At 37.6% G+C, this 15,540-nt stretch overlaps 1 protein-coding gene across 1 annotated transcript in view; it reads right to left on the reverse strand.

Annotated features, from left to right (window-relative positions):
• HSD17B12 (hydroxysteroid 17-beta dehydrogenase 12) overlaps positions 1–15,540 on the reverse strand; it is a 155,494-nt gene that overhangs the window by 87,314 nt on the left and 52,640 nt on the right. The window contains exons 2-3 of the mRNA XM_004436883.3: positions 13,307–13,353; positions 10,440–10,515 (exon numbers count right to left, since the gene is read on the reverse strand). Coding sequence (XP_004436940.1) covers positions 10,440–10,515; positions 13,307–13,353 — 123 coding nt within the window. The remainder of the gene's footprint in view (positions 1–10,439; positions 10,516–13,306; positions 13,354–15,540) is intronic.

Below are 15,540 nucleotides of genomic sequence, written 5' to 3' on the forward strand. Positions count from 1 at the left end.
AAACTTCAGAACAATGCTGCAAATCTTAATTACTTAATCATCTTAATCACTCTTCCTGTTGTTCTCTGTGTAAAACTTTTAAATGTCATCTCTCTGACAAACTTGGTATCAATCATGATTGTATTGCTCTGCAATGTCGATGTAAATATAATTTCTATGATTCTTCTTTTTCTGTTTGTTTATTGTGGTAACTGATTTATAACGTTGTATAAATTTCAGGTGTACATCATTATATTCTATTTCTGCATGGATTACATCATGTTCTCATGTTCACCACCCAAATACTAATTACAATCCATCACCACACACATGTGCCTAATTATCCCTTTTGCCCTCTTCCCCCCCACCCCCTGCCCCTCTGGTAACCACCAATCCAATCTCTGTCTCTGTGTGTTTGTTTGTTGTTGTTATTATCTACTACTTAATAAGTGAGATCATACAGTATTTGACCTTCTCCCTCTGACTTATTTCACTTGGTATAATACCCTCAATTGACCTTAAGATACTATACTAACATCATAGTGAGATAAATAATGAGAAATCTTTGGTTACGAGGACAATTTCTAAAGACTAAAATTCTTAAAGAAAACTCCAATTAGGATGGCAAATTCAATGTGGTATGTGCATTATCTTATAACATAATAACAGAACACAAGTTAATCCATTTTAAGCTATAGGTGAAAGTGTTAACTTGTTATCTAAATGAATGTGTAAGTAGGTATACAAAATATATTAAAATCAACAAAGAAAGTTTATGAATTAAACAGTTTAAAAGCACTTGTTGAGAAGAAACTTGATCTTTGATAATATAGTCTTCTCTTAATGAGAAAGCTATAAAAAATTATTCTGTGCCTTCAGTACCCAGCCTGACCAGCAAAAGTTCCTTTTCTCCCCAAAACACTCTCACTTCCTAACAGCCTGTTAACTTTTTAAGCTTTGGTATTGACTTTTGTCATACCCTTGAATCGTTTTTTAACAAAAGTTTCTGAAAAAGCTGGATTTCCCAATAATTATTGTTTCTTGTAGCTATGCTTTAATGACTGGCACTCTAAACCAAAACTGTAATCATTTCTTGTCTTGGGCACCTATGACTTATGCTTATATTTTTCTGTAATCACTAGTCTCCTGGCAACTCTTTATGATACTGCCTTCACAAATTTGGGTCTCAAATTAATAATAATAAAATTGATTGGTAACATATATTTTACACTCAAACTATCTTTGGTATTTCCCCAGTCAACCACTAGGTAGCACTATTGAGCAAGGAGGGTATTAGGAAGTACTAGATATGTAGTGTATTCTCCATGTCTTTAATTAGCTCAACTCTCTTAGGAGAGCTGCCCTATTTATCAAGTCCACAATATGGGAAAAGCCAAGGTATAACTAATAATGAATATGGTTCAACATTTGTATACTTTTCAGGAGAGACAGAAACATATTCATGATCCTGTGCAAAGACTAGCCCAACAACTGTAAACAAAATGATTTCTAAGGTTATGTTTCTAAGTACAAAAATACTCTTGTTAATTGGTGGCAATTTTAAAATACACTTTATAGAAGTCCCTGGAGATTTATCAATGCCTTAAGTGTCCATCATAAGGCTCATGCCCTCAGGATAATCATTGACTAAATCATTAATTAGCTCTATATAATACCCCAGTAGGGGATTCCATTCCGACACTGTTAATTACTATAATAAATTAACCTAAGACCATTAGTCTTATTAACAGGTGGTTCCTACTTTTCCTTCAAGCTTGCCAAACACTGGAGGCCATTACGCTGGGGGTCAGAAAATTTAGTCTTTAGGAAGAAACACCCAAAGAATAATAGCCCCAGTGAAGTCCTGTATCAGTACTCTGGACTATTATTGATGCACCAAAGGATCAACTCATTGTTCAGGCTTCCTTCCCAGGATAACCCGACACTGCCCAAGAGCAGATTACTGGACAGACTGTACCAGGAAACTGAGTCAGTATTTATAGGGCTCTTTTATTCGAAAATCAGACACTTTGTAAAAGCATGCTGCTGAGCCAAGATCCAATGGAACGAGAATTAATTTTGCAAGACTGAATGGAACCAATGAGGGAAAATTTAATAATGGTTTTGAGAAAACATTTTTCTTTCTTAATTTTTCACTAACGTCACTGTGGCTGGCTATACTTGTACAAACTGGAATGAAACACTCTTTGAATGTTATGTGGTTCCTACCGATCCCTCCGAATTCAGGAAAAATAGTCTCTGGGAAACCTTAATACAGCCTATAAACTGTGGCAGACTGTATTTTCCAAATCCAGATTTTATTTTCAAAAAATATCTCCCTTCCCATATGTTCTTTTCCAAAGTTACCATGTCACTCCCCCATCAAGAGGTGGAGTCTGTTCCTCTCCCCTTGAATCTGGGCAGGCTCACGAAAGCCCTGACCAATAGAGGACAGCAAAAGTAACACTAAGTGAATTCTGAGAGTAGGTCACACAAGGACGTCAGCTTCTACGTGGTTCTCTTAGAACATCACTCTGAGGGAAGATGGTTATCATGCAGGAAGTCCAACTACCCTAGATGGCCGTGCTAGAGAGGCCGCATGTGGGCACTCCAGCCAACAGTGCCAGTTAAGCCCAGCTTCCCACTCACTCCCGGCCATGGCACCCCCTGCGAGAGACGCCATCTTAGATCTTCCAGACCAGACGACCCGCCAGCTCAGCATCACTGAGTGACCTCAGAAAGGCCATAAGGAGCAGAAGAACTGTCCCTGCATCCTGGCAAAATTCCCAACCAGCAGAATTTGTGAACATCTAGACTGGGTGTTATTTTACGTTGGTAAGTTTGGGGTAGTTGATTATGCAGCAATAGTAACTGGAACGTAAACTAGTAAATCATCAGGTAAACTTAAAGAAGGAAATTGTGTAGAAAATACAACACATATTGATTGGCCTTGTCTGCAAAACTAATCAAAACAATGGTCAAATATTATACATGTCTTTACTGAGTTCTTTTATTTTACATGGCAATGTAATTATTTGCATAGGCTCAGTAAGAATCTGTCCTTCTCTCTACTGGGATATAATTAAATAAAACAAATCTGTAACCATGACCATGCCAGAAATGTTTCATTTAACAGTAAATCTCGTTTAATTAGGCATGACAAGCCCACTAGTAAGGAACAAGGATTGTACTCCAGTATGTGGAAACAATGCTTCAACGACTCCCAGGAAGCTATCCTGGTACCTACCTGCTCTATGGCTAGTGGAGTCCCAGTCTTGTAGGTAGTACAGAATGTCACTTTCTGGAAGGCCAGGAACATTGACGAATTTGGGGATCTTGGAGTAAGAGGACACCTCTACCTCAGGTACAGTACTCCAGACAAAACCAGTAGAGGCAAACTGGATGGTTTTTGGTTCCTGACCTTGGAATATGTGAGCTCTAAGGGCAATAAAAATATTTCTGGTACTGCAGAAGTGATAGAAAAATATATGACTCTAAGGGCTGCATGAGACTTAACTCTCGAATCCTAACATCATGTGGTTCTAGTTTTATTAAACATAAAACAAAAAGGTCTTTGTATGTCCAGTAATGCCTCATTGCTCACCATACTTATGTAAAGGAAAAAGGCTAAATATAACAAAGCATCATATTAATGATACTGATAGTGCATCAGAAAATTGTGGAACAAACTTATTTGGTCAAATCCACACCTTAATTGCACAGATTTGATCAAAGATCAGGACTGAAAAAGTGAAACTGATTTTTTTTTAACCTTACCCTATTTCTCTGTTGACTATAGACAGTAAGATTTGTATTTCCAAAAGCTTTGCATTTCAAGAGATAAAGCCATAGAATTACAGGGCCATCTGAAAGCTTTATATCCTGAGATAAGTTACAAAAAAGAGAAACATCACGTTTGGGTTTTTTTAATCAAAGACAGAAATGTGTGTTTTTTAAATCAAAGCTGATTAAACTGTATGCAATCAGAATTACCGACTGCCACATAAGATGAACTGTAAATATCACCATCTCCGTATTCTGTAAGCCAGTAGGTTGTTCTGAAAGCTAGTCTCTTTTGGATCTACTTGCTTTCCTGCAAGTAAAAACTCAGCTCCGAGTTCAAAAATTATCCAGGAGATTTTTTTTCTTTGACAAATCAAAATCGACAAAAATATTTAATATATTGGGCCGGCCCCGTGGCTTGGTGGTTAAGTGAGCGCGCTCCACTGCTGGCGACCCGGGTTCGGATCCCGGGCTCGCACCAACGCGCTGCTTCTCCGGCCATGCTGAGGCCGCGTCCCACATACAGCAACTAGAAGGATGTGCAGCTATGACACACAACTATCTACTGGGGCTTTGGGGGGAAAAAATAAATAAATAAAATCTTAAAAAAAAAAAAAAAAAAAATATTTAATATATTAATAATCTGGCTAACAATGATAATAAAAGAAGCCTATTACATGTGTGATGACTTTCAGCTTGTCTTAATTCAACGGGTGTCAGGCATCCTTACAAAGAACTGTAATTTCATCAAAGCAGTCAATCCTGAGAAAGCACTTATCCATTGTTGGCGAAACATTTAGTTCCCTACTAAATTATATATAATCCTTTTAAAATCGTTCTGAAGAACTTTGACTTTGATGAGTAGGCTGTCCTCCACACTCACAAGGAATTGCTTCTAAGGCACAGAATCCCCAAGTTTAAAAAATGACAGTAGAGAGTTAAAAGGTGAGGAGGCAGGAAGAGGTCCCCTATTTTTCTCAATTGGCACATGGTTTCCTTTTCAATCTCCTCCTTTCCTCTTTCCTTCTTTCAGTTAGATAGAGAAAAAGGAGAGATGAGTTTAACCCACTGGAGTGAGTTTAAGAGCTAGACTAGAAGAGACTACTTAAATTAACTTGCTTGACTTATGTTTCCTGACTCAACTCTGACTGATACAGCAATTGGTATCAGGAGTGGGATCCCAAAAAAACAGACTTCAAAGGACTTTTGTACTGGTTTGATTTGATCCATGATGCAGTAGCATCACCATTAATCAAATTAACGCTGGTTGCTGATTATAATGAAGTATCTACTGAAGCAGTGGCTGAAGGGACAAAGTGGCTGCTACACTTGAGTTTGGCAGAAATGATGAGTACAAAGACTGTGAGTGAAAATGAGTCTCCCATCCACAAGGTTCACATGGGAAACAAAATAAACAAAGTTTCTGAGGTTGTTTTGCAGAACAGGAATACCGCTAATAAGGGAGCAGTTTGCTGACCCCTGACTAAACAGTGCAGAAGCTAAAATGACCGATCATAAACTTTAGGCAACACAGACTAAAAATCCACCGCATGAAACACAGAACTACCCCACCAAAATCGCACATGCGACCCATGAAGTAATATGAAAGACATTCACGCCTGCACAGCAGACTCCTAGAACTTCAGCCCCCAACACCCTCCTACTCTCTCACTCCTACTCACTACTTCCACGATAAATATCCCACACAAAAGATAAATATCCCACACAGGAGTCACTTGGGGAGACAGATCTGAGAGTTTTGTCTCCTGTCTCCTTGCTTGGCAGCCCTGCAATAAAGTCTTTTTTTCTGCAAAAGACATTTGCCTTGGCATCTGGTTCTTCCACAGTTCATCAGGCTAATGAATCCGCTTCTAGTCAGTAACGCTATGGCAGCCCTAATAAAAACTTTTATGTCTTATAGCCACAGCACTCACCTTGCTAACATCAGATTTAACTATGCCAATTGCAGAATTACAACGTAAGTTCAATTCCACAGACTCACCACATTTCATGTAGGAAAGTGAAAGCACGGAATGACAAAGAGAGACCCTGAGACTTGGGATCAGGATATCCGGGTGGATGCAGCTGAAGCTGTGAATCTTGAACCCCCAGGCTACTCTGAGCCTCCCTTATCAGCGGAAATAGAAATAGCCTGCTCTCCTGTGTCTGAAGAGATTAGCTTTCCCTGGCTTGAAGAACCTGTAATAACCTCACCATCACTCTAAGGGCAGTTTCCTTGTGAGAGAATCCCTCTTCTCCTCAAGAGCCAACTGGACCGTGCCCTACTAGCACACATAACAGGGTTAGATCGCAGCATTCTCTGGGGAACAAGTACAAAGCCTGATCTATAAAGTGATAACTTATACACAAAATAATTGCAAAACTTTGTTAATTCGTACTAGTAGACACCTGGGAAATCTGTGAGAATGGATTCTTTTTTTTTTTTGTGAGGAGATCAGCCCTGTGCTAACATCTGCAAATCCTCCTCTTTTTTTGCTGAGGAAGACTGGCCCTGGGCTAACATCCATGCCCATCTTCCTCCACTTTATATGGGACGCCGCCTCAGCATGGCTTGCCAGGCAGTGCGTTGGTGTGTGCCCAGGATCTGAACCGGTGAACCCCGGGCCACCGCAGCAGAGCACACGCACTTAACCACTTGCGCCACCGGGCTGGCCCGAGAATGGATTCTAAGAGTGTTAGACCAAGGAAGAATATAACACCAGTTTGGGACAATTTTTTTATATGAATCACTTGCCAGAGATTTAGGATTTAGTGGTTAGCTTATACAACTGGAAGGGGCTCTACAAGTTACTTGGTTGGCTGGCTGAAACTTGGACTTCATGGTAACTTGCATTTAATAAAATTGGGAGGACATAAATTTCCTGGCATAACATAGAAGCAGAGATCCAAAGGCTTAAGGAAGTAGCAATGTTAGAATGGATTTATCATGTGCAACTTGCACACGCAACCTCTTCACCACTACTCCCAAGAGGTCCCAGCAGATACTCCCTTCTCTCAAGCTCCAGCTTCATAACTGGAGTGTCATTGTATGGGCAAGAGTTATTCATCTGGCCCTTTAACACCCTGCCAGTCATAAAATTCACCATGTTGCTACAAAATAAGAACCTCTCCATTGTTCTCTCTCTAGCCCCTTGTTTGTTTCCTTCCTGGCACTTACTACAAACTGCAATTATTTATTTGTTTGTGTAGGGTCTCGCTTGCCTGGCAATAACCTACATGCCCTATAGTAACCATGTGTCCTCCTGGGCTTCTTCAGGGTGTGATGCCAGCCAGCTGGTTTTTCAATGAACCAGGGCCTGGGCAACCTGGATCTGCTTATCTCAAAGAACATGATGTCTTGAAGGAACACAGAGCCCTTCCATGTGAGCTACTGGTCCTCGGAATGCTGGTCATGCGAGAACAGTCCCTCTCTTGCCAAGTGTGGAGCCTTTGTTCCCCTGCCTATATAGCAACCCCCTTTCTGTTCACGGTAGCGGTATGCAATTCCGTCCCGCCGGCCGCCCCTGGACTCTCTGTATGTAAGTTCCCAATAAATGTTTATGTCTTGTATGTCATCTCCAGGTCATTTCTTTGGTCTCTCTGCTTCCTACCCAGTGCTGCGCGCACAGCTAGGTATGCAGCCAAACAGTCTCGTGCTTTGTTTTGTTTTGTTTTGTTTGTTTTTGTTTTTCGACCTATTTGTTTTCTCTGTCTCCTCCACTAGAATACAAGTTTCAAGAGGGCAAGGACTGTATCCATCTTGTTCACCACTGGATCTTGTATCTGTTACACAGGCTTTCAATAAAGATGTGCTGAGCGCATAAACAGTCTGTCTTTGTCCACGTTAAATTCTGGTCCTTCCTTCTCCTGCAATAGATATGTTCATGAAAACATTATCCTCCCAAAGAGATGATTTACATCTGAGTCGAAAACTTGCACAAAGTTATAAATCTCTGTGTATTTCTTCAGCTTAGAATGGACAGCCTGGTCTGCTGATATCACCTCTTCCGTTAAATTTATATTATGCCCAGAAAAACATTTTTCAAAATTTTCAACAAGGAAAAAAAACTTTCCTCATAATAAAGGTCAATTCAGTGCCTTCACCATCTGTTCCTTCATGAAAATGTTTGAACAGGATCCTGTCTTTCTCCCGAATCACATTTCTGCCCACAGTCATGTGTCACCTCGTATCACAAGTTAACCAAATTCTCAAATATTAGAATTTATCTTCTGACTCGTTGAGCAATTTTTGCACAGGCTGTAGCACTTGCTGAAAGTGTGTCATGAGGTAGCTTTTCTTGTTTCTGTATCAGGTAGAGGGTGGATTCATTCATTTCATAGCATTTCAAAATTCAGTGTTTCAGTTCACCAAAAGCTTCTATTTTCTGCCTATGAACCTTTACTTCTAGTAACTAGTAAGTGCTTTCATTAATAGCCAATTTTACACACATACAAACGTAACATTTTTATCACTATAAGAGTTATTATACATATGACTACAAAAAACTAAGAAAGGAACAGTATTAAGATCCAGGCAGTACATTAAGTTCACCTACTATCAGGCTATTAGGGAACAATCTAAGTAACTACCTCAGGCTCATTAGTGTCATGCTTAATTCAAATTCACACCTTAGCAAAATTATAATATACCAGATATGTCTTGGACCTTCAAGGTTGTGTTTACATAGCTGAAACCTTGAAAGTTAAAATTCTTAAATGCCCAAGATTTATTGTATACTTACATACCACGTGCTCACCTCTGTAAAGATCTGTGCTCTTAGCAAGGTTAAAAAAAAAGATTTAACGCACTTAATATTAGGAATGTATAAAGACCTGTTTTTCACCTAAAGATGAAGCGCATCTATGTGTAATCTGTCCAATAGGACCAACTATGATCTGGAAAGAAATAATAACAAAAATATATACCTTAGAAGGATATTTGAAGAAACAAAGGGGTCAATACATATGAGAGAATAAATAAATAATAAAGCACTATATAAATGCTAGTAGATGGTAATGTTAATAATAAAATACAGTACATTGTATGCCTTAAACTTATATAATGTTATACATCGATTATATCTCAATAAACCTGGGGAAAAACAATAAAATACAGTAGAAATCCTCTCTCATTAGGCTAGTTTGTTAGTTGGCTACTTAGAGAAGTCAGTTAAAGCAAGGAATCCTAAAAAATGATAAATACACATTATAACCATTTTATTTTAATTTAAACCCTGTGTAAGTGTAATTCATTCACCAATCCTTTGTGTAAGGTCGAGGCCTTATCTTTGAGTTTAGATCTGCTAACTGGAATTCCAGTCTTTCTTCCATAAATCACACCCACATAATGCATCGTTTATGATTACACTTTCTGTTCTTTTAAAATGCAGCAAAAACTTCAACACATATGCAACAATCGGAGAGCAAATTTCTTCTTACTTTTTATAATTGTTTCCAACATTTTACATTTGTTTTGTTCACTCCTAATTTGACAACCAATTTTTTTTTAAATTATTTCATTGAGGTCACATTGGTTTACAACATTGTATAAATTTCAGGAGTACATTATTATATTTCAGTTTCTGTATCGACTGTATCGTGTTCACCACCAATAGTCTAGTTCTTATCTGTCACCATACACACGTGCCCCTTTACCCCTTTTGCCCTCCCCCTAGCCCCTTTCCCCTCTAGTAACTACCAATCTGTTCTTTGTCTATGTGTTTGTTTGTTTGTTTGCTTATCTGACACATACAAGTGAAATCATACGGTGTTAGTCTCTCTCTGTCTGACTTATTTCACTTAGCGTAATACCCTCGAGGTCCAGCCACGTTGTTGCAAATGGCACGATTTTTGACAACCAATTTCTGAAAGAACTCGCTTTTCTCACTTTTTTTTCAGAGCATTCAACTTAGTTTCTGTAGAAGTAACTCCCCTTTTTTACACTAATACTGTATCTGATTACAGAATATTTAATAACAAATGCACCCAGCATAAGTAAGTTTGGGAACAAACACAACTGACTCTTCGTAAGTAAACAATTTGCCTTGTGGGAGTACAAGTGCACGAGTGTCATCCTGAGAAGCTTACTGGGCACAAACTGTCAGCATACTGGGTTCATCAGCCAGGATGTTTTACCAAGGAAACGACAGCACCGGTATATCCATGGGTTAGTTAATTGGACGTTAGTTAAAAGAGTCTTTGCCATATTAGAATTCAGGTCCAAGCATAGCTGACTAAGAAGCAACAGTCTTTAAAATAATTTCCCTGTTACATGTAAATTTACCACCTTTTGTATTTTTCCTCAATCATATATGATATACATTTAGAGACGATGAAGTCAGAGTAAAAAATACATGCAAGAGTATTGAAATGAAGCAACAGAAAAGGAATTCAGATGTTTAAGTAGAACACGATAAAATAATCAGAGAACTTGACTCCTGACAACAGAATCTAAATGAGTCCGTGAAAGACACTTTAAGCAAATTACAATAGCCCTATATTAGTTGGAAAAAACTGATGATCCATCTTTAAGACATTCCATTAACAGCATGAAAAAGAAGTTTTCTGAACTATCAATAAATATGTCAGTGCTAGATATCTCCTTGAAAACATTAAACTTAGATTAGCTGTATTCCTTTTGTAATCACAGGGGAGGGGAGGGTGATGTGAGCACTTACTTATTTCACTGGAAACCTGGTTCAGCTTATCCTGAGATCTGCTGATAAGGACAATCTTCATTCCACGCTTTGCTAACTGAAACAATAAAAGAGACACCAAACAGTTGAATCACACCTGTGCATTTCATTTTAAAACAGTTCATTTTAAAACAGAAATTAGATACATTCTCATTTTAAGAAAATCTGACCATATGATAATCCAAATTCAAAAACAAATAAACCCAAGTGTAATGAACGGGCAATCCAAAATGAAGACCTTATAAAAGGATTCCCCAAAGGGTTATCTTTCTAAATCAAGCTAGTATATAAATGTCAAGGGGTTTTAGAAGAAGGAAGACTTTTACTTTTCATTTTGTTTTGAGTTTTTTAAATCATAAGTATCTATTACTTTTATAATTTAAAAATTAGCTTTAAAAAAGTTTTTGTGTCAGACTGGATACATAAAGATCAGAGACTGGCAAAGACAACCAGAGTTAAAATGTTAGGAATTCCTAAAAATAGAATCAATTTTAAAATTTTTATTTAAGCATTATACTTTATGGACAACAAAGACAAACTAAAACAGTTAAATTGGATAAATTAATAAAGAATTTCATGAGGAGCACCTTCTATGTACTTAGCTAGCACTGTGTAAGTGGCACAGAATGAATAAGATTTAAGGAATGTGAATAAGAATAAGGAATGTGGTTTCTACCCCAGAGACACATAAATATAGGGGCACAGGAAAAAAAACACTGATATACACAAAACTTTTTAGTGAACTAGTCCAGACAGTATATAAATGAGCAATGAGTTAGGTGCTATGAACTGTAAGTGATTTGGTAAACTAATATTCCGGTCTAAAATCCTGAAGTCAGCTTTTATTAAGTAACGAGTGGTATTGCAAATGAGAAGACATGGAAGAACATTTTTTATAAAAATAACAAAGGTTGGTAATAGTTTGCTAAATTAACCTGCTTTAAAACCACTAACGAACCCATGAGGCCATACTAATAGTCTTTTTAAAAAAATTAACGGGGGAGGAAGGACAAGGAAAAGCTCTTATTTATAGAAAAACAGCATCTAATAAATGTAGAATGAAAAATATCATTGGAAAATCACCCTTTTTAAACCACCAATAAACCACTGGTTAATAGGTATTAACCAATTTAGGCAAAAAATTGTCAACAGAAACCACTGGGTGAAAAATTGTTGGGAAACGGGAAATTCATACAGTCTCAAAGTATCATCCCACAGATTCCTTATTAATTACAAAGGGGAAAAGGTATCTTTATACTGGAGAATTATGGTAATAGCATCTTAATAAATGATTTATCTTAACATAAAATAATGGAACAAATGGACTTCTTGTGCCTCCTGATAAAATAAACTCAGAAAGATACAATATCACTCGTGTAGCATTCCTGCTACAAAATGTTTAAGCTGAATCTAATCATGAGGAAACAATAAGACAAATCCAACTTAAGAACGCTTTTGAAAAACAACTTGCCTGGATTTTTCAAAAATGCCAGTGTTATGAAAGATTAAAAAAAGGCTAGAGAATTCTTCCCGTCAAGAGACATGACACCTAAATGCAATGTATAATCCTTAACTGGATCTTGGAACCAAAAAACAGAGCTATAAAGGACATTACTGGGACAATTGGGAAACCTGCATATGGGCTGTATATTAAATACATAACAGTACTGTATCAAGTTAAACCTCCTATGTGTGACCACTGTATCGTGGTTTAAGGGTGAGTGTTCTAGTTCTCAGAAGATTCATGCTGAAGTATTCAGGGGTGAACGGTTATGTTGTCTGTAACACAAATGGTCTAGCCAAAATATAATTATAACAATAAAGAAAGTTAAATGTGACAAAATGTTAACAATTGGTGAATCCTGGAAAAGGGTACGTGAGTGTTCACTGTATTCTTCTTGCAACTTTTCTGTAGTTTTGATATTCAAAATAAAAAACTAGAGGCCAGCCCCAGTGGCCTAGTGGTTAAGTTCTACACGCTCTGCTTCAGCGGCCCAGGGTTCGGTTCCTGGTTGCAGACCTACACCACTCGTCTGTCACGGTTGTGGACCTATACCACTTGTCTGTCTGGCCATGCTGTTGTGGTGGCTCATATACAAAAAGAGGAAGACTGGCAACAGATGTCAGCTCAGGGTGAATCTTCCTCAGCAAAAAAAATATATAAAAATTTAAAAACTGGGAAAACAAAGGAGGATTAAAAAAAAAAAAAAAAACCCTTTGAGAATGACAAATGAGAGATTCAATGGATCTGCCAGGAGCTTCATCACAATTGGGCAATATCATAGGCTGTGGGTGCCTTCACAGAACTGGAAGGCAGGGAAGTCACCATAAGAGTACTGCCAAGGTTCCTGCTTTGTACAATGCTCTTCAAACTATCATGGTTTCCTATCCTTTAATTACATTACAGAGAATTTGAATCCTTTGCCTGTGTCTGTCAACACCTGTCAATCACAGTCCTTCTTATGAAAATGAAGTCACGGACTAGCCTGGAAATGTAACCACTATATAATAATATACTCACCTTTTGGAAAATAGCTCAAAACACTTAACTTGAAAAACTGAGGACTGTCCATACTTACATAATATAAAATAAAATTACACTAAATTTTTCACAATTCCAACTTACCAGGATAGAAAGTTTTATACTCATTTTGCATAAAAATTTGTTTTAAAATTGTGTTTAAGCAAACATAGTATTTCTGACAACACAGAAACAATATGTACATCTGTTATACTACGTAACATTATATTTTGTTTTTGACTTCAAAAATCAAAACTACTGTAAGAGATCATTTCATATTTGTTCTTATATTTTTATACCAAAAAGAAAGGTCTTGAAAATGACCTACCTCTTCTGCATATGATTTTCCAATTCCATCAGTACCACCTGTGACAACTGAGAAAAGAAAAAAGGTAACAGTTTAGTTTAAGAACTACAGTGAAGAACTGACCATGTTAGGACCCACCAATTAGACATAAGGGGACCTGTGGATACTTTAATGTAATAGAGCAATATCAGTGGTTCTAATTTACGACTGGATACCCATCACAACGGCTAAAGTTAAAGAGCACAATACCAAGTGTTGACAAGGATGTGAAGCCACCGGAACTCTCAGACATTGCTGGTGATGCTGTATTTCCAAAATACAATCATTTTGGAAAAATTATTTGGCATTATTTCCAGAACTAAACATATGCCTACCCTACGACCTAGCAATTCCCAAGAGGTACGAATGCATCATGTTTACCAAAAGAATGTCCACGGTAGCTTTATTTATGCATAGTAGGTAAATGCCCAAATATTAAGTTACAGGAAAACGAAAAAGTAAATTGAGGAATATTCATACAATGGAATACTAAATAGCAATAAAAATGAACTAGATATATGTAAAACATAATTTCCCAGACATTATGTTGTATGAAAAAAGACATAAAAGTATATAAGCTGTTATGATTCCATTTATCAAGTTCAAAAAAGGGCAAAACTAATCTATGACAATTAGAATAGAATATTGGTTACCTCTGGGTAAGAGGGTAGATGACAGGGAAAGAAATTAAGTGAAGCTTCAGGTGGAGGAAATATTCTATGCCTTGATTTGGGTACGTGTGTGTGGCACACTTATGTACACACATACTGTATCTGTTATACCTTAATAAACTAACTTTTTAAAATTATGAGTAGTAAAAAAATTGAATAAGATCTATTTCTTCTATGTGAAAGCATATTTTTCTTATAAGCTCAAAAACCTTACACAGTAGAAACATTTGAAAATTATAATGAGTCAGGCTACACCATACTATCTTATCTCTGAAATACCAAAATTATGTTTGTTAACAAATTCAGAACATGGCTGTCTGCTCCAAAAGGTTAGGGGATGCTCTCCCCAAACTTCTCTGACTATGCATTTTTCCAAACCACTTACAGATTGTGGAAAACAAGTTATGCTGTAAAGTAGGATTTTCTTTCATTCGTCCTAAAACCACTTCTTTCAAATTACAAGAGGTGGCCTCCACTTTCACTATTCAGAAATACAGCAAACACACCCATACTCTTCCCAGCCACGTCTTCCATGACCTCATAGATTTGCATCATGTTCCTGCTCAGCCTTCCTCTTTCCAGCTTTAAGAATTGTTTTAGAATAAAAAGTCAGGGGCTGGCCCAATGGCCTAGTGGTTAAGCTCACACACTCCTCCTTGGCAGCCCGGGGTTCACAGGTTCGGATCTCAGGCACGGACCTACGCACCACTTATCAAGCCATGCTGTGGCAGGCGTCCCACATATAAAGTAGAGGAAGATGGGTACGGATGTTAGCCCAGGGCCAATCTTCCTCAGCAGAAAGAGGAGGATTGGCATCGGATGTTAGCTCAGGGCTAATCTTCCTCACAAAAAAAAAAAAGTCAAACATATCCAAAAATAAAGAGAACAGTGTAACCAACTCCCATGTACCTATGACCTAGCCTCACTGCTTATCAACCTGAGCTTAATCTTGCTTCATCTATACCCCCAGCAGCTTCCTCCTACCTCAAGCTATTTTGAAGCAAATCCCAGACATCTTATCACTTCATCATAAGTATTTCAGAACATATGTTATTAAAAACAACCACAATACCGTTACCACATTCCTAAAATGTAAATTATAATTCCTTGGCATCAAATATTTAATCAGTATACAAATTTCCTCAAATATTTCAAAAAACTTGTAAGAATTTGGTCAAGTCCATCTATGTTTATTTAATCCCCATCTCTCTCTCTCTCCCCCCTCATCCTCCCTTCTCCCTTCCCCACCTCCATGAGTTGTTGAATCATGCTGAATCATGTTTATACTTTCCCCGCCTGGCATTTGCTGATTGCATTCCCCTGATGTCATTTAACATGTTCTTCTGTCCCCTAGTGGTTGGCTATAGAGATACTTGATAAAATTCAGGTTTGATTTTTTGGTAAGAATACTTCATAAGTGATACTGCATATTTACACGGGAAGGCACATGTCTGGTTACCTTTCTTTTTGTTTTATTAGCAGCCATGGATGATCACCACTGAGATACATTATCTCATTAGACATTGCAAAACGGTGAATATTTGA

This window comes from Ceratotherium simum, chromosome 34, assembly GCF_057802395.1.
Source record: "Ceratotherium simum simum isolate JZ-2026a chromosome 34, ASM5780239v1, whole genome shotgun sequence".
Lineage (NCBI taxonomy): Eukaryota > Metazoa > Chordata > Mammalia > Perissodactyla > Rhinocerotidae > Ceratotherium > Ceratotherium simum.